This window comes from Clinocottus analis, unplaced genomic scaffold (assembly GCF_023055335.1).
Source record: "Clinocottus analis isolate CAN_PGR_092001 unplaced genomic scaffold, fCliAna1.0.p SCAF_20, whole genome shotgun sequence".
In the NCBI taxonomy this organism is placed as follows: Eukaryota; Metazoa; Chordata; class Actinopteri; order Perciformes; family Cottidae; genus Clinocottus; species Clinocottus analis.
The window spans coordinates 6,076,523-6,099,843 of NW_027175932.1; the positions used below are offsets into that span (position 1 = coordinate 6,076,523).

Sequence of the window (23,321 nt, forward strand, 5' to 3'; positions counted from 1 at the left end):
TACAGTGCTACGCTTTTTAGGATCCAATTGACTTTTTAATGTTTCAATAATTTGGATAAATCAAACTGGATTGATTTAGTCCATGCATAGCAACAATGATTTTTGTTAAAACTGGAAAAAAAATCAAGCTAAATTAGGTGTGTTAAATGATGTGCTTCTATTTGTTAATATTACATGCATTATAAAAAATGACGGAAATATGAGAGGCCAAACATTGTGCTCTTCAGAATTTGCAAATATGTTTATGTTAATGTATTGTCAGAGTTACAACAGTGGCCCTTCCCTCTTGCCTCGACTTTGAGACACAGCGCTCAATAGCCGGCCGGGCCAGTGAATGAATGAGAAGAGTAAACAATGGCTGCCTGATCCATTACTCCTGCTCTAACAAATGTTCTTGCGCTCAGCTCCCTTGTCTAATTCTGCTCATTTAACACAGCCATTTGTCTTAGGCAGCAGAAATCATTAAAAAGTAATCAAGGGACAGATTGAGAAAGGGAGGGCTGAGTGAGTGAGAGTGGTATAGAGAGCGTCTTCTGCTGCGTCTCCTCTATCTTTCTTGACCGTTACAGAGGAGACAACGTCCACCAAGGCGTCTCTGTCTGTGTCTATGTCACTCTCTCCCTCTTTCTTTTCACCAGCGCAAAGGTTAACATGCGGCACTACCCTGTGAGAAACACCCATAAGTCTCTTGTAATTCTACTTCGCAGCATTGCATTACCCCTCAAAGAGCTTGGTTGCACTTTGCCTCCACTCGGTTACATCATTAATACGAAATAACACGGTCATCAGGGGAAATTAGACTTGCGTCCTGCAAATGGATCTCAAAATATGCTGGGGTAAACTGCAGTTGTTAAAGAGTGAAATGAAGGCCATTGCCATAGTGGTTTAATGACGGCAACAAGACATGCCTCGCACTCGGAGTGGCGCCTCAGCGGAAATAAAGCTGTTAATGCACGGTCATCACTACAGCAACCCCACTGAGCGGCTGCTAAAAGTAGTTATTTCCTTTGATGGAGTGCGTAAAAAGCAGAATGCAGGGAAGGAAATTAATATAGTTAACAGGGATGTACTATTCTGTGTTGATGTATTTTGTTGCTTAAGGTATAAAAGAAGGGTTACAGAGAGGAAATGCATTTCATTTACTCAAGCCTGCCTGGACTATCTAAGTGCATGTTGTGTGTGAACGGCCGTTTGTTTTAAAAGGTTTTCCTGTGATGAAGCAGTTATAGGGGAGGAGGGGAGAGGGGGCGGAGGTGGCGGATCTGAGGGCCTCGGGTTTAAATGGGAAACGGCTCATAGATTTTCACCATTTAAAATAGTGGGGCGCTCCCTGAAGGTTGTGCGGGGTTCAGAGTGTTTAACCCCATGCTCTTTGCCATTTCGCTCACACCCCGACCCCGAGCCGCTGACCCGTGTAATGCCGGGCCCATGCCAGTCACATGTGTGACTGAGGGGTTGCCAAAATAATACATACGCAGCAGTGCGTGGACACACAAGTGCACACACCCACGCAACCCAGAACACATGCAAAGATAACCTCTGTCTCCCCCCTTTTCTCACACAACACACACACACACACACACACACAGGCTGTCCCTCTCCTGGGTAAAAGGGGGAGCCGGGCATGAGTGGGACATCGTCTTGACAGATCATTCATCAACGTCACAGTCGAGAAACACTCCGAAGACTCCCCTGACGCACACCGGATGGCCCTCGCGCTTGTGCCCGCTCAACCGCGACACATGCTTCTTTGTATGTGTGTGCATAGGCGTGGGTTTGTATTCAAGTTTGTTTAAACTCTGACAACAAGGCGATGTGAGTTTGTCTACTGAAGTGTGTATAATGTCACCAAAGAAAAGAAGGAAAAAAAATGTGGCAAAACATGGCCTGGAAGCCTCATGGGATTTCCTTCAGCAAGCCCCTGGCCATCATTTAAAAATACATTTGTATTTACTCGACAGAACTCCACTGTCTTATGTGCTGTTTAATTGACTGAATTTAGAGATTTTAAGATTTAGACTGCCTTCCTCCAGAAATTGAAAAGTATGATTTTATGACATCAACACTCAACGCACTTCTAGGCTTTATTTGTACGCAGATTTTCATCCCCTGCCACTCTGTGTTCTTAGTACAGTTTATGACCTGGAAGTCACCAATCAGGAGCTGTCTCCTCTAATCAAGTTCAAGTAGGCATCCCTCTGATGGACTGCAGAATATCCATCAGGGTTTGGATGGAACCTGAGTTATGCAAACTGAATCCTAGAAGACAACGTGGCAGGCTATGATTAAATCACCCGCTTGGGACAAACATATTTATTTGACTTTGCAGTTCCCAGTAGGGCATTAAAACATTTTACTACGAAATCAAGAGAAATAGCTTTTCTAAGTAGACAAAATTGAGTTGTTATAAAAAAGCATCTTCTTCTCTACCTCCGTCATCGTCACTTCTAATGCAAAGCTTAATGCAGTGTTTGTAATTGTTCTAATTGAGAGATGAGGAGCAATATCACACTTGGCTGATTACAGATGGGCCTCAATATCTCACATACACACACACACACACACACACACACACACACACACACACACACACACACACACACACACACACACACACACGCCAATGTATGTGCTCACAGCAACAAAAAGATTGTTATTTGCAAATTCAGAACATTAAGTTGCTTCTAAAAATTCAAGCTGTAACTTCTATCAGGCGCCCACAGCCAAAACCTTCTCTCAAACCAAAGGGCATGTTTGTGGTAGAGCTGACATTTCAACTTCTCTCTCTCTTTCTCTCTCTCTCTCTCTCTAACGCACTCACTCCAAAGGCAAAGATTATGTCTTGTTACAAACCGAGACTCTGTCAGGGGTAGCACTGCATGGTGTGAACCTATACAACCTTGGGCTGCAGCTGGTGAGGCTGTTTTTTTTCTACTAAATTAAATGCTTTCTCCTCCACCTCACAAAACAGACACACACACACACAGACACACAGCATATAATATATATCTGGCGTAAAGATATAACAAGCATCAACAAAGCACAGCTGTGTCACATTTGTGAGAGAGGAACACGTCCGTGGCAGAGACAGGTTTGCGGCCCGGGGCAGCCGGGTGAGAGCCTCGGGAGTGGATGTGTTTGGTCTGAGATAACCAGGCGGAGGTGGGTGGTGGGGATTGTTACACCTTGAGCGGTGAGAAGACGGCAGAAGAAGAAAAAAAAGACCTTTGAGGTGAGCTAGAATCAAAAATGTTTCAGGATTTTAGTTTATTTAGTAGAAGAAAAAGTGATTACTCCTACATTATTGTGTGAGAACGAACTGTAAAAGGTAATACCTACAACTTACTTAAATGACACGGGTGAACTTTACTTATTTCTCACTATCCTGCTGGTAGAACTCATGCAATGTGAGTTAATTACTTGTTTTGACTGAAAGGGGGATATGATTAAGTTACCTTAAACTGTAAACTGTACTTGAATAACTTCACAAAAGGAAGTAAATACAACTAAATGTATGTACATTTTACTTGAAGTAAACACAACTTAATACTAATAGTCATATTTTAATTTTATTTATTCATAAAGATCATTTACAGTGCAGTTTGTTACCATAAAAATAACATTGTGGTATTGTGTGACGTACAGTGTAGTAGTTTATTCCAGCGCTAGATATTCTTGTTAACTTCCTACAGATGCAAATAGAAGTCTGTATATTTGAAAAGATTTGAAACAGAAAGAATCTACTGGTCGTCAACAAATACAAATCAATAAATTACTTAAATATATAATTGTCTCATTAAATGACTAAGAATGGAAAGTCAGACAGAGAAGCTAGCACAAGAAGTATAACTTAATATAACATGATCACAAATACTGAAAAGTATAACTAATTAAACAAATTATATTTACAATATTAATGATAACAATAACAACTATTACTCAAACACACATCTAAAGAGCTAGAGGATCGGTGAATGTGAAAATTCGAGACACGGGATTGAAGACAGAAGAACCAAGAATGCAATCAAGGAAAAGTCATTTGTTCATCCTACAACCTCTTTTTTGACCTTTTAAGAACATTGAGAGTGAATCTGATCAGTCTGAGACGGTGCAGATCATCGTGGTTCAACTAAGGCCAAGATGAGAACACAGGATCAAATGATCTCAAGAAACCACCACGTCGCCTGAGTTATTACAACTTTGTCTCTCTTGGTGGTGGAGGAAAAGGAGAATGGAGGGATTCATTTCAAATGCAGCCAACATTGCTGCGAGTAAGAGCGGCGTTTTTTATTGAGGTGCCTCATTCCTTGATAATTCTTAACAGTTGTAAAATTGTCGACAGGATGCTTCGTCACAATCCACTGCGAGACAGATAATGTAGGAGAGGGCTCCGGAACGCATTTAGACTAAATGGAAAAGCATTTAGATTATTTATTCCACGTTGAACAGACCTATTTGAGCAGAATTAAAATAGCTGTTACGCAGTTTTGCTGAGTTTCTCCTTTTTACTGACGAGACATGGGAATAGTTTTTGATTTTGTTTCTGATATTGGCATGTGTGTGTGTGTGTGTGAGCACAAGTGTATACAAACCACCCTAACACCCTCTGTCCTGCTTATCCCACTTGTGTCCTAATCATAGGGCACGGTCGATGCAGCTAACAGGTGTATTGTGCTGTGATTGCTGTGTCTGTTGATGAGAGCGGTAGCGTGTGAGTGTGTGTGTGTGTGTGTGTGCATGTGTGCGTGTTTGTATTTGGTGATGGGGATGTTTGTGGGGGGCAGCAGGGAGCCAATCAACAGGATGCGATCAGCCCCCTGCAAATAAACATTGCCTACACACATCATCCCAAATAAAAAGGTCAGTGTCATTACGGTTTCTGGCGGTGGGTGTGCGAGCGCGTGTGCACGTAGAACTAACACGTATATACACATATATATATATATATATATATATATATATATATATATATATATATATATATATATATATACATATATATATATACATATATATACACATATATATATATATATATATATATATATACATATATATATATATATATATATATATACATATATATATATATGTATGTGTGTGTGTGTGTGTGTGTGTGTGTGTGTGTGTGTGTATTCCCATTTCTTAGCTCCTCTCTCACAAAGCTACATGTGAATATGAAATTTAAAAAGGTCAACATCATTAGCAGGCCATTGGCAGCTGAACGCATCTGCAATACACGGAGCGCTCCGGCAGCTGACAGAGAGGGAATGAAATCAGTTTTTATATGGCTCCAGAACAAGTTTTGTGTGCATACAAACACGACGAAATAGGCAAATAAATGCACGTATGAATAATGCATGGAAGGACACTTACTGCGCACACGCACACGCACACGCACACACACACACACACACACACACACACACACACACACACACAGGAACAAAAGCACTAGTTAGTGGCTATTGTTTGGAGTCACCGGGGATGAAGCTGAATGATACTTAGCTGGAAAGACGGGGCCGATGTGTGATGTAATTATGGCTCTGGCGTGGTCTTGGCTGATGAAGAAAACCCGCAGAACTCAAACGATTACTCGGACTCCGTCACAAACACGAGCGCACCAATACAAGTGGGCGCGCAGGTGGCTCCACATCACTTTCTTCTGGACGGAGAAATGCGGCCGCCTGTTTGCGGCGTTTCTCTCATTGCGCTTGTGCCGACGCACATTGTGTGTTTGCTTGTATGTTAGTGTGTCACAAAGTGAGCGTGTAAAGGGGACACAGGGGAGTTCTACCAAGATTAATGGAGCCAATCTCCAGAGCTATCCAGCAGAGTGACCATACCCTCCCTATCCTACTTCTATTCCCCATCACTCTATACCCCCCCCCCCTCCATTTCCCTCGATCTAACTCTAATTAAATGAATCAATCAGTGGCAACACCAAAGCTGGACAGATAGCATCGCCCTGCTGGGGCTAGCAGCATATACGTTTGTGTGTTAGTCCAGCCTATTAAAAAAGAAAGCAAGAAAAAATGAATTGGGAATAACTATTTTCACAAATATGAAAGGCAAAGAACAACAGAGACAATCGAACAGGCAAGAAATAATCCCAGATATCAAATAAGCATAATAATACACTGATTTGTGGCTTGGTTGCCTTTCTCCGTTCTTTAACACTACTGCTCCTCTCAAGAATTATCAGCTCAGACACTGCTATCACACAGACACATGAATGGACGTTAACCTCTCCCACTGAACCATACACTGTCCCTGTCAGCTCTTATCTCATGTTCCTAGTGGACATATAGCCAGTCTCAGGCTCATAATCATATTATTATGATCTAATATATGTACATGATACATAAATGCAGTATTTGACACCGCTGGTGCATAGTGATAGGCAAATCATTGCCCATATCGCTACAATTTGTTCACCTATGACCAGACTGAATGTGTATTGCTTATTATAGACTGTGTAGGCAAACCTAAGGCACATATTCACCTTGACTCCTGTGCAGTGTTCCCACAAAGTCAGTATGGCCATTCCTACTGGTGAGATAACACAGATCAAAGGTCAAAGAATTTATATAACACAAATGTATTTAATAATATGGGTCCACTCCAAAAGTTAATGCTATGGAAATGCATCTATAAATATTCTCTTTGTGTTGTGTGAGGGGGCAAAAATAGACGATAGGTAAACCTATAATACAGCATAGGGCTGTTAATGCGACGATAGACTGATGGCTACCTGTGTATCGATGAGTCTTTAAGAAACCTCTGACATATGCGAGTGCAAAATTAATTTTCCGTTTGGCTCTAAACTCGTTAACTCTCTTCCAGGACATACAAACCGCACATGCTAAACGCTAATGTCTTTCTCCAATTTAAACTGCTGCACACATCATCAACTTGTGCTTCAGTGGTTGCAGAGAGCAGATGCGTCTATAAAATGTGCACCCCCCATATGCCTCCCATGGTTTCTCGTATGTGGCTCCAGCCAAGGTGTGTGAGAGTGTGTTTAATGTGGTGGAGCAATATTGAGCTCTCTCCCTCTCGTCAACCACGCTGGCTCGGGTGCCAGCGGTGTGCGTCTCCCTCTGATAGCACCTGGCATAGAGAGCATCATGGCACTTAAAGGAAGCACATACATGCTCACACTCAAGCGCTCGCATAGATATGTGGACACACAAACGCACAAAGAGACACACATACACACACACACCCACATCTGCTCCATTATTTGAAACTAGCGACCATTATATAGTTTTGTCACTATAATCTTTAATTATCTATTGCAGTCAAAGAGTTGGTATTCACCACCTGGCCAGTCGAAAAATACTTTCTGCCAAACCGGTTGGAAAAAAAAAAAAAAACTACTTTAGTTTATACATTCAGGATGAAAAGGTGTCGAACCCCTTTATCAAAAGCACTCATGACAACTAAACGAATAAAAGCAACAGACGAAAAAAAAAGCGAGCAGTCTGTCACAACGGTGACACTGAGGATAAAGACCATCAAACAGTGGGAAGGCTCTTGGATTGGATACCTAAAACACCACCACACACAAGTGGCGAAGCAGACTCACAAATACACACATGAAAAAGTACTGAAAACCACTAAAATGCCATCCTGACCCTGAAATGTGAATGGCAGGAGAAGAAGAGCGCAAAGCTCTTTTATTTAGCCCAATTAAAAAAGGCAAAAAGCCCAAACAAAAGGAGTGTTTTATTGCACTCCCCACTATCAGCAGAAAGGCTCATTAGCCACAGCAGCATAATTAGCAAGATGCTGCACTGCTCGTTAAGGAGGGGCCCGAGCCGTAAACAAACCCTGCTGAACTCCAAACGCCCACGGTCTCTCTCTGTAATGATCTGCCACCGCTGTTCCCTCCCTGTGAGAGAACCAGGCACACAGACAGGAAGGCTCTGACAGAAACAAACACACCACAACACACACACACACACACACACACACACACACACACACACACACACACACAAGCACACACAGAGATATATCTAAGGTCTGGTACACCAACACCCACTGCACAGACAAACTACCTCTCTGGGACACTTTCTTCCTTGACAACTGCATAGACACAAACAAACACACACACACACACACACACACACACACACACACACTCACACATCACAGACGCGTGTGCATTAGAAACATACATTTGTACAATTTCGCAAACAAACAGCGCCATACAATACCAAAAATCTGACAACCAAAACGTATAAAATCTTGCCAACTGTATGGATCTTTACTTTGACACTGCTGTAATCTTCAACCTGCCACGAGCTTGTGTTGAATGAGAAGGCTGCCAAAGTAAGCTAGATGAGCCTGTGGTTAAATGTGGTGCAGTCAATGAGGCAGTCAATATCAGTTAATGTGTGCTTCAGTTTCTGGAGCTAAGCTGAACAGTTTTAGTTTGGACTGTTTGGATATTTTCTTTAAATCTTAATGAAATTCTGTTCCACTCTGTTGTATTGGGGGGACTGCTTGTATTTCAGAGGTCGATTTCTGAACCCATCAGCACATAAAAACAACGGCTTTCAAAAATACCAGTAGAAATAAGTGGGAATATATTTTGTATGCGGTTTGTGTGAACTGACAAGATTTCCAAGGGAAAAATAAAAAATATATTCTCATGTAGACACATACACCGCTTGCAGCCTTTAGAAAGACATCTCTAAAATAAGCAGAAGCACAACAAAGCAATTAAGACAAGCTGTATTCCTCGGCTGCTAGTGTGACACAGTAACGGCGTGTGACCAGTTTATTTGAGCCAAAACCGACTTTTCTGGGAGGCCAGCTATTCTAGTAAGAAATCCTCCGTTGAAAATGGCCCTGGGAAACAGTGAATGGTAGATCCAGAAGATTGAGCCAGTGTGTGTGTGTGTGTGTGTGTGTGTGTGTGTGTGTGTGTGTGTGTGTGTGTGTGTGTGTGTGTTTGTGCAGTTATATAACCACTAACAACAGCTGCAAACTCAAAAATCAAACCCTATTTCAGCTGCAATTATAATCTTGTGAGGTAGGTGGCAGGGCGGGCCTAATGATCAGAGAGTAAAAGAGAGGCTGCAAGTGTGTGTGTGTGTGTGTGTGTGTGTGTGTGTGTGTGTGTGCGTGCATGCGTGCGTCTGACCCTATTGAGATCACAGACGACTGCAAGGTGGGCGTACTCAAGAGAGCCTTTCTCCATTGAACAGGTGTACAAAGAGGAAACGTTGCCAAACAAACAGGCAGTGTTGTTTTTTTAGCCTCTCTAACTGCTCACGAGTCTCTGCCACACACACACACGTGCACATATGCGCACGTGCGTGCGTGTTTGTGTCTGAACTTGTGTCACCAATAGCCAAAGTTGTTTACAGTCTGTCATTTACACATATGCAATCAATGTCCAATCCAAAAATCACACCCAATGCTGTTTATTGAGCAGTCTCTTGATTGAAATGTGGTGAACTTGTAGTGTTTTATTGAAGAGCCTTGTACTGCACAGCTTATTATTAATTCCCCCTCGTGTTAAGGATATCTTTGGTGCCTTGATAATGTATATGCTGGAGGTTCCTCACCTGCAGGAGGGGTCTCTGGACTCCCAGAACCTTCATGGTATCAGCGTTGGCAAGGATCTTCAAAGGGTCTGCTGCCTTGCTCACTGCCTGAATTTCCTTGTTGATTTCTGTTCGCACCTAATAGTTCAAAGACAAAGTTAAATGGAATAAAGCGAGAATAATAAACAACTGAACTTTTGTGTTTGGACAACAGCTTGTATTTAGTTACTGTTTAATGTGTTAAATTTTGAGTTTCCATTTTCCAAAAGTTAACGACAGTCTTCCCGTCAGTGTAAATCAAAAGTCTCTGTAATTCAAAGCAGGTTCTGATATTTGATGAAAAACTTTTCTCAACTCCAGATGGCCATCTGAAAAACACATTGTTTAAGCCAATTCATTCTTGATAAAGCTTGAGGGAGCATGAAGTAGAGGTTTACATTAGTTTGACTAAAGCAGCTTTAACACCGAATAAACAACACATGAAGAGATGCAGGGATGTTTTTTGACATTAAGATATATACACATAAACACACACACACACATAAACACACACACACACACACACACACACACACACACACACACACACACACACACACACAATCTTACTATCTTTTGGCTATTTATATGTCCAGCTATGGGGAATCATCAAGGAATATGGAGAGGGTTAAGCAGCGCAATGGTCTCCAGCACTATGCCAGTGTGTTATCTGGTTATTTCAAATTTATTTCAAAGTCCTAAAAGCATACAGTAGCACATTTCGACCAGTTGACTAAAACAAATCTAATAAACAACTAATATAGTAAAAAAACGTTCCAGCTATTAATTAACAAGAACAGATTGTGACTTTCAAAAACAAACTATAAAAATATGTTTTGAACATGGAGTGAGAACCAGTCTGTTATTTAGTGTTAACAGCGCCCCACAGCTGAGTTTGTCATTTCCCAAAAAGTTATTCTCTTGAAAAAGCTTCAGTGTTAATCGAAAGCATTGCTTTGACTGCTGATATGCCACTCGATCAGACAATTTACATGTTCCACTCACCTGGTTGAGGAAGAGGTCGTTGATGTAGTAAGTTAAAAAGGCTCGGAGTTGGCACTGCTTGGCCTGACCCGGTCCCATGTTCATCTCTATCTCCTGAATGAACCTGAGGAGTGAACACAAACAAACATTTAGAATACACCAACATCATAACCACCTGTGAGCAGAATTCACCGCCGTCATGTTATCACAGGAGCAATGAGACAGGCTTGTGACCAGCAACACAGTAAACTTGCATCGACGGGTCCAATAGTGTCTGGAAGGGTTAGATCTGCCGTGGGAACTCATTTTGGGAAGCTTTGTGTGACTCAAGGTGTCTTTGAGCAAGGTAGTTATTGTAAAAAAGCGCCAGTAGAGCAAGATTTCTCTTGTCTGACTCTCCAATGTGAGTGTGTGCAGCAACAGTGAAAATGTGCAGCTTCTCTGGAGAGGAAAGTGTAAAGTAAACTATATAACTGCAGACAGCAGGGCTATTTACAGCATTAATGACATAAAACAATCAGAGGCTCTGCATGCCGGCTCTCTTAATTCCACCAGAAAGCTGCTGTCTGGTTGGTCAGATAGGGTCAGACAGTAATGTATGGGTTGGGTAGAGGCACACTCACACCTCGTTTGTCACAGAATCATTGGTCACTGGCCTCGTCTCACACACACACACCACAGGGCAAACCATGCAACAGCGAGTGCCTTCTCAAGCGCTTAGCACATATAAATGCACAAATAAATCAAACTCCTCAGAGAAGAGTTCTTTGACCTACAAGAGCTGTAATATATATGACCTAAACGTATAGGAGGAGAGCAACAGAGAGAGGGAAGGAAAAAGGTAAAAGGGTTTACGTTAGAAAATCATGAAAAACTGAAGGTGGAAACTGAAAATAAGTTGAGCAGCAAAGATGACTCTTGGTGGTGATTTGGTGGAGCAGGGCGACTCCATTGCTTGGAAACAGTGTGTGTGCTAATGTGCAGTTGGAGTCAGCAGCATTGCAGACAACAAGGGACACACAACCTTCGTAAGAAGTACAGACCAGTGGAGGTGGATGATTGATTGGCAAAAGGTAAGCATGCATGTACATGTACATACAAACATGTGCAGGCACAGGCCCACATCAAAAACACTACTCAGCATCTGGACCCAATTAGTCAACAAGAGCTGATGCAAGTGTGTGTACACGTGAATGCATGTGTGTGTGTGTGTGTGTGTGTGTGTGTGTGTGTGCGTGTGTGTGTGTGAGAATGAGACAGAATGAGCGAGGAACCTAAACCTATTCTAAATCCTTCATTGATTCCCACTGAAACTCCACCACAACAGAAAGTTAAGTAGGAGAAACTCTTCTGTGGCCTCATTAAAACCGTCAAGCTTGCAAAACAATGGGGGCCAGATATAAAGCTTCCCTGTGTAAATATATACAGAGCACAACTTAAACTCTCCTCTTTTCTACAGAAAAAAACTAAATACAATTTCTGCTGACAACTTAATTTCAAAAAATTGATCTTAGGACAAACGTTGCCAGTTTAAATGTGAATCGTGTTGTTCTGAGATCCATCTCCGGCTGTCATAATTGTCGTTGTTTCAATACAAGTGTCAAGATGATGGATTCTTCAAGTTAGCATGTGAGCACAGATGGATTTTTGTAGGCAGGGGTGATAACGTTTGAGTAATGTAGCAGGGTACGAGGCAGTAAAACGGCTTTGTCTATCCAGACGGCCATCTGGAGCCGTGCCGCGGGCCCCTTCACGAGGATACCGAGCCCATGGGCGTTGGAAGGAAGTTTAGCGGAGCTAACTGGGCTAAAAGGACTGCTGGGCCCGGCAATGGTTAGCGTTTCCAACGAGCACGTCGTCAGCAAATTATTTTTTTTTAGGAGTATAAGGTTTGTGGGCAGGGCAATATGCATCAAACAGAAAGTTTTCTGAGAGGATTCCCGAAGAATCGTTTAGAATATAGAGACGCAAGGCTGGTTAAAATGTAAATGGATAAATAACACGGGGAAGAGCACAGCAGAGATTTCCAAATGGATCCTGAAAGAACGTCTCTCCCGGCTCATTATCATTACAACCACAGCTTCCAAATGTTCCTCGCTGATGGCGTGACATACTGCATAGTGAATAACAGCTTCTGGTGGAGATGACGGCGGCGATAACAAATGACACCAAACAAGTTAACACACACACACACACACACACACACACACACACACACACACACATACACACACACACACACACACACACACACACACACAGACAGACAGACAGACAGAAAAGCCATCAACTTGACTCCACTCCAAATGAATCACATACCACCAAAGGCTGTACAAGGCCATTTGCAGAAAGTTGTACTTTGTGCCAAACCTCCTACACAAAAACACTGAGAGACAGTCTGACCTCTCACAAAGACTGACAGCCGGCCTCATTTGATCTCTCAAGGCTACAACTGAGTACATTGGTTTAAATTGACATTTTCACCAGTTACTATGAGCTCTGTACTGCGCTACTTTCGCTCTGGCTTGAGCGCCCTCTTTATTATAAGACATGTTTTAGGCACGGAACGCCCTCCAAGACCCATTATTGCTAATGGAATAAGTATGACTGCAAGGTTGTGTAGGCCTTCCTCACATCACAGGCGCACCATACTACATACTACCACACTACAGCACAGCCAATTTAACAGTTATAACAGTCAAAACCACAAATGGCATGCATGGAACTTCAGTTACCTCAAAAAAAAAGCAACGGGTGCTTTCAATTCTCTCAAAACCAGGAGAACTCAATACGAGTGTTCGCTTCATCTTATGCAGCTGTTATAATTGGACCCGATTAACAATGTCAGTGGCTTTGCCAGGTGATAACGAAACACACCAGTCTACCATATGGCAGCTGTACGCAGCAGAAGTGCGGGCCAAGTCGCAAAGGAGGTGCGGCGGTAGCGCTGCGGAGACACAGCGGCAACTCCACAGCGTGGCGTCGCCCCTGTGTGTGAAATCTTAATAACCTTAAATAATCTGCTTATCTACCCTCAGACACACGCACACACTATTTCCGACTGGTCTAAAATTACTGTGGCAGACATTTACACAGACTGCCGTGCAGCAAAGGTTGTAAGAGTAGGCGTTGATTACAAGAAAGGAATTTGAATTAGATCATTAGAAAGGGACAAGAAGACCAAGACGGAGTTTGAGAAGCTGATGCTAATTGATTCAGTAATTACAACGTAAGTGCTACTGACTAAAGAAACACAAAAATAACAAATAATGTTTTACTAATCAAATTATTACACTAAAGAAGAGCAGATATATGACTGCCCTCACTGGACCATGGCAGAATTGTACGTAAGGACGGCTCAGGGCTCATGCAATATAAGCATTCATGTTTATATAGCAACTGGGATGTGTAGTTAGAGATGCAGATATTCAGATGATAGATTCATAGTTTTAAGGAGTTTTGTTCTAACAAAAATGTTTAAAAAATCTACTAAATCCAAGTTCTTAGGTTTAAGAAATGCAAGTCTTTTTTGTCAGCTGACATAGTAAAATAAGTATATTTAGGTTTTAAAGTATTTGTCTGACAAAAAAAGAGCTGTTTTCTGACTTTTTATAGCCAAATGATTAATCCATTGATTAAGAAAATAGTAGCAAAAATAATTACTATTGACACTACATTTGATACAGTAATTCGTCTAATGGGGATGTCAGAGTACCATTCCTCCTGTTGCTCAGGTAAGGTTATGGAAATTAACTCAGAAGATTCTTATTTTTTGACAAAAGGCACGAGTGCATTGCCGTCACAAAAAACAAAGGATGCATTTTACCTGATGTTTGACCTTTCCATCCACTCCCCAAAACCTGGACTTTGATTAAACATATTTGTGATACATTAAATACAAACTGGGTAGATGATACGTAGATGATATGTAGTTTTGCTGTTTGAGAAAGTACTTTTTAAGGAGAACAGGCTGCAAAAAACCACACGCACACCCAGATAGACACTCAAATTCAGAAGGAGTTTGCCATGATATCTCTGCGCTCTTCTCAGCTTCGTCTGGATCCAACATGGCCGCACCAGTCACACTCCAAACCCAGTTTCTTAGCAGCAACTGCCGTTGATTGCACTTGACAGCATGCAATTATCTGTCATTAGGAAACAGATGTCAGAGCCGAGGGTCTGGAGCTGGATAATTGTAGATGCCATGCCCTATGTGTATGTGCCTCAAGAAATAACATTCTTGAATGGCATAATGTATTTATACCAACAGGGATTTGGCTAATGAGTGAATCCACTGCATCCCCATGGCTCTCTGATAATTCAGAGAAAGTCAAGGTTTGATTTTATTTTTAGATAGCAAAAAAAAAAAAGAGATCAGACAGGGACAAAGATGTTTTTTAGCAGCAGCTCTGAATTCATTTCCCACTGGAAACTAAACCTAGAGTAACAAATGCTTCTTTAAATGGAAAGGGTTGGGATCCCATCATCCATCTCTATCTGCAGCAGCGGCGTAATGATGCAGAAAGAGGAATGGGATAAAGACAAAGATTTAAGAAAGACAGCAGAATAAGAGTGTGCTAAGATCGATTAGAGACTCAGCATTTTTAAATCTCCCAGAATTCCCCCCAGGCACGAACCCATCAGCTATGGTGAATTCTGATTCCGCCGCACAGAGAGGAAGGCTGGTTCTGTAAAGACCTGTCACACGCCAAGGACAGGACACACTGAAGCCCTGCCAAGGGAGGGAGGGAGCAGAAGGAAGGGAGAGAGGGAGTGCAGGCATGTGTGTGCGTACCTGTGTCCGTGACACATGCTAAATCCGTCTGCCTTTGTGTCTCTCTCACACACACATGCACACACACTCATGGACTGGCATTAAAATGTACGGCCAGATGTCAATACATCAATACACAACGTCCAGTGACACTTGAAAGCACTTATCTTAATAGCATTCTTCTTACCCGCAGCACCCGGTTGCTTCATGACGATTTAAAAGTCATAAAAGGATTTTAATGGATGGGGTCACTTTATGGGTTTTATGGCACTGCCAACATTAGCTTTCATTTTCCTCAGATCAGACAATAAATGTGAGAATATCCAGCTTTTAATTGTTATCTGCACATTCATTGTTGGTTCTTTGAGAAAATTAGACTTTCCAATGGAGACTACTTACTTCTTAATTACTTATTTCTACAGTGTAAGGCGCACAGTAGGATTATAAAGACATATTTAAGAGGTTTCAAAGTATAGAGCTGGAGTACTTAACTAAAAACATCAGGTAGAAAAAAAATCTTATTTTTTATGGCTTGATCCAGAACACTATTTAATCCAATTAATGTGTTGCTTCAAAAAATATCCATTCCTTTAGTTAAATGATTTAAGACCCTCTGCAATTACCACCACCACCACTGGATGGCACTGCGTCAGCTTTCTTCACCAGCTGCACGACCAGTTGACTGAAGTCGCTTTTTTCTTCTTTCTTTTTTTTTTAAAATCACAAATGGTTTTGAGAAAGAATTAAGATTCCAGTTGGTGTGTACCTTCTGAAGCCTGTTCAGGATTTGTTGCACAGGGTGTGTATGTGTGTGCGTGTGTGTGTGTTCATATTTGTGTGACTGAACAAAAAAGACAAAGACAGAAGGAAATAGATGGGCGAGTATATTGTTATTTTTTATTTTTTTTAAATGTGACAATGCTGTGGGTAATTAAGTGTTTTCATCAGTGCCTGGTGAAATGCATATGGTCTTCCCACACACTGCCCACGCCTCTGCCAGACTCCCTGCTGTTTATATCCCGCATCACACTTGCTGAAGGCTTTCGGTGTATTTGCACATGTGTGAGAGCGTGTGTGTGTATGTATGTGTGTGTTTGGCTGCAGGGACGCGGTGTGAGGGGGGTGGTCATGAGTGTGTGTTTGTTTAAGAGAACAAAAGAGAGAAAGAAAGTAGTGCCATGGGAAGGTGCATAGACGCATTATGTAAATGATGTGCATGTCCACATGCTTACCGCAGCAGGTATAAACAGGCTTCATAATCAGGACCTTTCCTTAAGAGAGTGAAGCTAATGGGATATAAAACAGGGGTCCATCATCGAGGAAGCCTGCATAGACTCTGCGTGGACCTCCACAGATTTAACCTTTCCCGCCACACATAAAGAAAACAAAGATCAGCTGTTCACAATTGAATGAAAAATATATTGTTTTAGCTTTCCCCAAATAATTTTATGCAAAGCTCCTCCACGAGACAAAACATGCCTACAGAGTCAACAGGTTGACACCCAAGATTCCCGAGACTCAAACCAGCTGAATTGGTTTATGGATGTGTGCTTCAATGAGGTCTCTTTCACAGGAAAACCACAGATGCAAACAATAAAATGAATTTAGCTGCTTCTGTTTCAAGGTCCTGCTATTGTGCACGCTGGCTCCGCCGTCACACAACATGTCACGGCTGACTGGCTTACTGGGAGCCATGTTATTGTTATTAAAGACACATGTGCTACTGTGTTGAAGTCAAAATGCCCGCAGTGAAAAAAGGCAGATCGCAACCAAATTACAACCAGAGTTGTATACAGATATGAGGCTTACAGCTGTAATTGTGATCCTGTATCCCAGTCAAATCACCACAGCTGCTCCCATTGTGTCTAACTGTCTATGAAGCAGCCACAGAAATGTCCAGAAACTGAACAGTGTCTGTGTTTGTGTCTCGGCTTTTCTGTTTGAAATTGAGATGTCCAATATAACAGACCTTAACAACCAACAGTATTCAAATTTAAACAATATTTTCTCAGCCGTAGAGCTATTGACACGAATATGTGTCTGCAGACGCTGAAAAAATGAACCAAAGGCTGCCGACAGTGATATCAAGGGGGCTGTACCTCTCAAATAACCTAATGTGACACAGACGTAAACTGGTGTATATCTGTACATTTGCCACATATGTTCATTCTGTGTGCGCATCCATACGTGTACTGCTTGCATGCACAATTTCTGTCAGTAAATGTGTGTGTGTGTGCGTGTGTGTTGGCGCATCACAGTGTGGTGCAGACCAATTAAAACGGGGGAGATTGATGACCAGGGGCTCGGAGTAGCAGCAGCAGCAGTAGCGGTAGCAGACAGCTGCTTCCTGCAGACAACAGGAAATGAGATGGCCTTGTTTAGCTGACGCTGCCAACACCAACACCACAGAGCCTCAAAGACAAATCACCCCCTTACCGCTGCTAGTGGCCTCCTCCTCCGTCTTCCTACAGCGTGCTCCCCACCCTCCATCTCTTTATCTGCCTCTAATTCCAGCCAACACTATCTCTGTCATTAGTCTTTTTCTCCTGGAGTAATGTAGTCAAGGTATATTAATACAGTGAAGAAAGGAAGTACACATGCCGCCTCTATTGTTTGATCCTAAGCTGCCACATGAAGCCTTTAGACGCCACTTGTTTGGTGTTTAAGCCTGGAACTCCACCATAGATTTTTTGATAGCATTTGTGTGAACTTTAGTAGTAATCTGTACAATAAAGTGAAGCATTATTACGAGAGTGAAGTCCAGTTTACTTGCTCAATGATACCAGTGAATGCTGGTCGACTGCTGAATCACTGCATCCTTTTCTGATCCGATGTGAGGTCCTGGGACAGGGATGCTATGTGTACAGATTCTAAAGCTCTCCCAGGCAAATTTTGGATTTGTGATTTTGGGCTATATAAAATAAACTGAATTATGTCTGAATTATTACATTCACAGTAGTGTGTAATGAAGGTCTCCAGCACTCCAAAAAGTCCCTCCCCGCCCCCGTATCTCACACACACACACACACACACACACACACACACACACACACACACACACACACACACACACACACACACACACACACACACACACACACACCGCTAAAACTTGGTTTCAAAGACACACACCTTCCCTGGCGCGTTGCCTAAGGCAAAGGAAATCATAGCCGCAGGGGTGCAAACCTGTCCGCTGCTGGTTCATTCTCATTCACAACAGCTTTCAACATTTCAGTGAACCAGATACATTTCTGAAGGTTTGTCACTGAAGTATGAATTTTATATAATGGACCGTCTCCACTGAATGATGAATACTAAGATGGACTCACATCTTTACTAATGAGTCTTTAATGGGGGGAGGGGCAAGGGGGGTGAGGATCAATTAATATGATACACAAGAATAGCAGCATCAAAGAGTGCAGGCAACTTCTAATTTGTATTGCAGTTAAATTTGAACTTTGAGATTAATCTTCTGCTCTTTATTAATAGCACAAAAAAGAAAATGCCACCAAACCATTTATAGTCAGTGATATATCAAAATGTGAAAGCACCAAGCAGTTGTATAAATGCTTGTTATTGCCATTTAAAATTAAGTTTTGCGTCCACCTCCCCCCTGGAACATAAAGCACATTTAGCGCTCACGTTTAATAGCAGCTAACTATTGCAATTTTATTCCTTCTGTTGTCTTCGTTTACTATCTCGTTAATGAAGAAGAGCTGTGGGAGTTTTACCTCTCTCACATGCATCACTGACCCATTAAGACCACAGAGTGGCAAAGAGGCCTTAATGTCACAATGGGAGGCAGGCAGGCCTGAATCGCTGCTTTTGTACTCGCGCTCCAAAGTCCGACAATACGGACAGAGAGGCAGGTGACGGCACTGTTCGTGGCCGGTCCCGTGGTGTGGGTGCATGTTTGGCCCCTTCAAACGCCTATTTTCTTAATGACAGGCCCCCAATTGCTTAGTTCAGACACACAACCGCACGAAAATACACACACACTCACACACTATTCTCTAGTCAGATAAGCAGGTGCAGACAAACACTGTATCTGGTCTGATTGTACTCTGCTCAATGCTTAAGTATTTAAGTGTTCGTCTCCTCCTCGTAAAACAAGTCTGATTAATAAGCCGAGCATTAAGTGGCCTCCCACAGGTGACATTTATAAAAACAGTGGGAAGGGGACTGCTTTATTAAAGTAAGTCAGTAATTAACAACAAAGCTGACAGAGTAGAACACACAAACTAACATGTATAACATCAAAAGAGTAATTTTATAATCCAAACGGCCTACGGTTTATTTTAGGGTGCGTTCCTTTTAGGGGGTGAACTTAGTTCAGGAGAGCTTTACCGAAACATCCGTAGCCCGGTCACAAACTCTGATGTAACGCAAAACTGCATTTCAGGAGACACACTTATTGATAAAAAAGACTGGGAGTATTTTTGCTTTGGAAGAAAATATCATCCAAAAAAAAAAAAAATCATCAAATACGAATGAATTTATAACGCGTAACTAAAGCGGCCAGAGAAATAGCACTGAAAAAAAAGAGCCTCAGAAGTGTAGTGAAGTAGAAGTATAGTGGCATACGGTTAAAATACTCAAGTGAATGTGTGAAAGTGGCATTTCTCTCTGTGAGTCATTTTTCAGTTTCTGCGAAAAGCCAAAGAACTTTAGGTCAAAGAACAAAGAAGAAGGAGGCTTTAGACCTAATTAAAGCTCATAATTGATTTAAAAGCCTTAAGAAAAGCCAAAGATAAAGAAAATGGAGAAAAAAAAAATCATATGCCAATACAAAGCTCATGCAAGTTTGTCTGGGCCAGTGATTCATTGGTTTGTGTTTTGTGCCTTTGAAAAAAGTCCTCAAAAAACTTTTTTAAGTAGTGAATTAGAGCGGTAGGATGGGAACCGATAGAGCTAGGGAGTCAACATGATTAAATGAGTTTTGGGGCCATCTTTTCTGACCTCGTAAACACTGACACACCCACACACATTATGTTCCTTTCTAATCAGAGTTGATGGTGATGATATAGTCTTTTCGAGCCATCGAAGGACACTCGTGGTTCAGCGAATGACTCAGCAAGACTGAAATGGCAACTATTCCTGGGAGAGCTAAGTGCGAAGGCACTTTTCAATTCGCCTGAAAACTACTGAGAAAAACACTTAACCTGCACACAACACACAAAGGGCTGGCAGCAAAGATGGACACGAGGAGTCTATTTTGGCCCAAAGGGGAGAGTGAATGGAAAGTTGCCCTGAAGAAAGCAGGAAAGCGAGGTCAAAAGGATCGTTGTGAGGAAATGGCAACGATTTTGACATATTCTCAGAGATGTAATGGCTGCGGGTGAAAGGCTGACATTCCACCGAGTTGTATAGCAAATATAAAAACAATTTTACACAAAACAAAAAACGAGCTTCATCTTACATTCCCATTCAGGTATGCGTGTTATGCACCGCTTTGCCTTCACCTCCCGGCTGGAGCGTGCCGGCTCAGAGTGTTACGCACTGCATAGTATCATTGACGTCTAAAGGTTGAGGCATTCCTCCAAACAGGTTGCTCCGTGAGCAGTTTCTCCTCTGATTAAAAAAACACTTTATATTTATCACCTCGTCTCCTTTACTGTGTGCCCTTATCTCCTCCTCTCTATCTCGCACCCTTCATTTCACTCTTTTTTCTCTCCCCTGCTGTCATCTCTGGTCCCTTATCCATTGGAACGCTTCAGACTCTTCCCTCTCACCCTCTTTCCCCTAATTCACCTGCCTCTCTCCATTTTTACCACTCCATTGCTGTTATCTCTCCACGGCACCGTTTCAACACATGCCCTCCCCTCCTTGTCATACCTTCCACTCCATCCCTCTTCCCTCCCTTTCTCTTTCTTGGCCTTCCATTCCATTTAGACTTTTATGTTAGCGTAGGACTTTCCATCCTGTGGCGTCCAGGTAGTAAATTGAAATGGTTCTGGGGGCTCCATTGAAGCCTGATTGAATTTAAAAAGAGAAAGTGCCATAAAGAGAACTAGTGGTGAGAGTTCTGTAATACACTGAAAGGCTCCCCAAGCTATGACAGTGTTGACAGTGAGGAGGAGAGAGGGGAGTCGAGGATGAGTGGAAAAGAGAGAGGTTAAAAAAAAGAGGATGGAAGAAGTGAGGACGAAGTGAAGGTGGAAGAAAAAAAATAAGGACGCGAAAAAACAGGATAAAAGAGGAAGAAAAAAAAGTGAGAACGAGAGAAGTAGAGGAGGAGGAGAGAATGACAAAACAGGAAGGGCGAGATTCGGAGGGCAGAGTGATTGAAATTGTGTAAAACTCTTCATCGGCATGCAAGCCAGCCTATTACCCGTCGAGCACGAGCAGATAGACAGCGACACGAAACCCCTCACGAGCAAACACCCTTGATAGTGACACCTCACAGAAATGCCTCAATCACAGTTTGCATGGCCTGGAGGGAACGAGGTGACAGCTCTCATATTGGGCACGGCCAACAAAATGCAATTCCAGGAAGTCAGCTCTAGGGCGGTGTGTCTGTCATACCTACAGCTCTGATAATACTCCCACACATCACATTACACTGCCGAAATCGCCACCTCTAGGCATATACAGGGCGCACACAAAATGAAGGTGGATGCACACAGAACGCACACAAGTACCTGCGCACACGTACATATGACGTGCACATGCCGGCCTTTCTGTATACATTACTGCCAGGGGAAATATGATGTTAGGGGTTAAATTATTCATTGATCCTTTCAATGCCTGTCCGAGTCGGCTTGTTGTTGCGTGTCATGTCGTGGTCTCTGTGCGAGTGTGTGTGTGTGTGTGTCCACTTGAAAAAGCTCCCAGGGGAGAGAGACAACCTTGAGCGGGCGCTGACCTTTGTGCGTTTCACTTTCAGGTGACAGGTGTGTGTTTTCATGTACATTGCCATATGGGTAAATAGAGAATCTATCCATAAAATATTTCAGGCATCAGGATGAGCAAAGGGACGTCAGGAGGGGGATGGAGGGAAGGAGAGGAGGAACTTCCGATCCAAACTAATTCCCTGGTGGATTTTTTTCTTCTTCTCAGAACCACTGAGTGATTTGTGGTCCACATCAGATCGTAGCGGCAATTACAGTTCATAGAAGACAATGAACTGCAATTGATATAAATGAGCAATGAAATGTCAGAAGGGAATGTTCTTTATTATTTATTAAAGCAGATTTAATTACATTTCTAATTACACAATTAATTGATAACAGAAGAGATTATTCGGCTACGGTCCAAACTGAATCTCGCAGAAAATCTGAACGAAAGTTACAACATGGTCTGGGTACCATTAATATGAGGACCGATATCGGTACCCGGGATTCGGTGCCAGTATTTTCAGTACTTTACGCTCTCTGTAATTACAAAAATGTAACTTCCGATTTCATGATGAAGTCCAAAACGTCTCAATTTTAAACGTAAATATTCATTTGGAACAGTTTGATATCTAGCTAGAACATTGTACACACCACCTCTATTTCGCTTGACAAATGTTGCAGCGAGAGTGATCCGCTGCGACGTTTCAAAAGCGTATTCACACCTGGGACAGCCGTCGGCTCACTGACCTGAACAAACTGCAGGGGAGACGTGCCCTCGCTCTCTCTTTCTCTCGACACTCGAAGTCGAACTCTCTCGGTGACCAACACTTGGCCCCCGATTGATTTAACGTGGATCACTTCTCAGTGAATGGCTTCGTTCTGTGTCGGACTTTGAGTAGCGTTAGCAAACCCAATCCAGAGACCGAAGCAATCGGGGGAGGTTTGAATGTACTATACCATATCTGAGTATTTCCCCACTTCTTCACTACCAACGACTTTGTCAGCATGACATATTGAAAACAGCAGTTTGTGACACCCGATTTGTTGCTTCTCCACACACCACAGAGGCATCTCTGCATCCACTGAGGTGGTTGTGACATGACACCAGGGAAAGCGCAGGGCATA

At 42.4% G+C, this 23,321-nt stretch overlaps 1 protein-coding gene across 1 annotated transcript in view; it reads right to left on the minus strand.

Moving 5' to 3' along the window:
* Positions 1-23,321, minus strand: part of exoc4 (exocyst complex component 4) — a 102,453-nt gene that overhangs the window by 28,674 nt on the left and 50,458 nt on the right. Inside the window, exons 12-13 of the mRNA XM_068586867.1 lie at positions 10,608-10,710; positions 9,585-9,701 (exon numbers count right to left, since the gene is read on the minus strand). Of these exons, the coding sequence (XP_068442968.1) occupies positions 9,585-9,701; positions 10,608-10,710 (220 nt within the window). The remainder of the gene's footprint in view (positions 1-9,584; positions 9,702-10,607; positions 10,711-23,321) is intronic.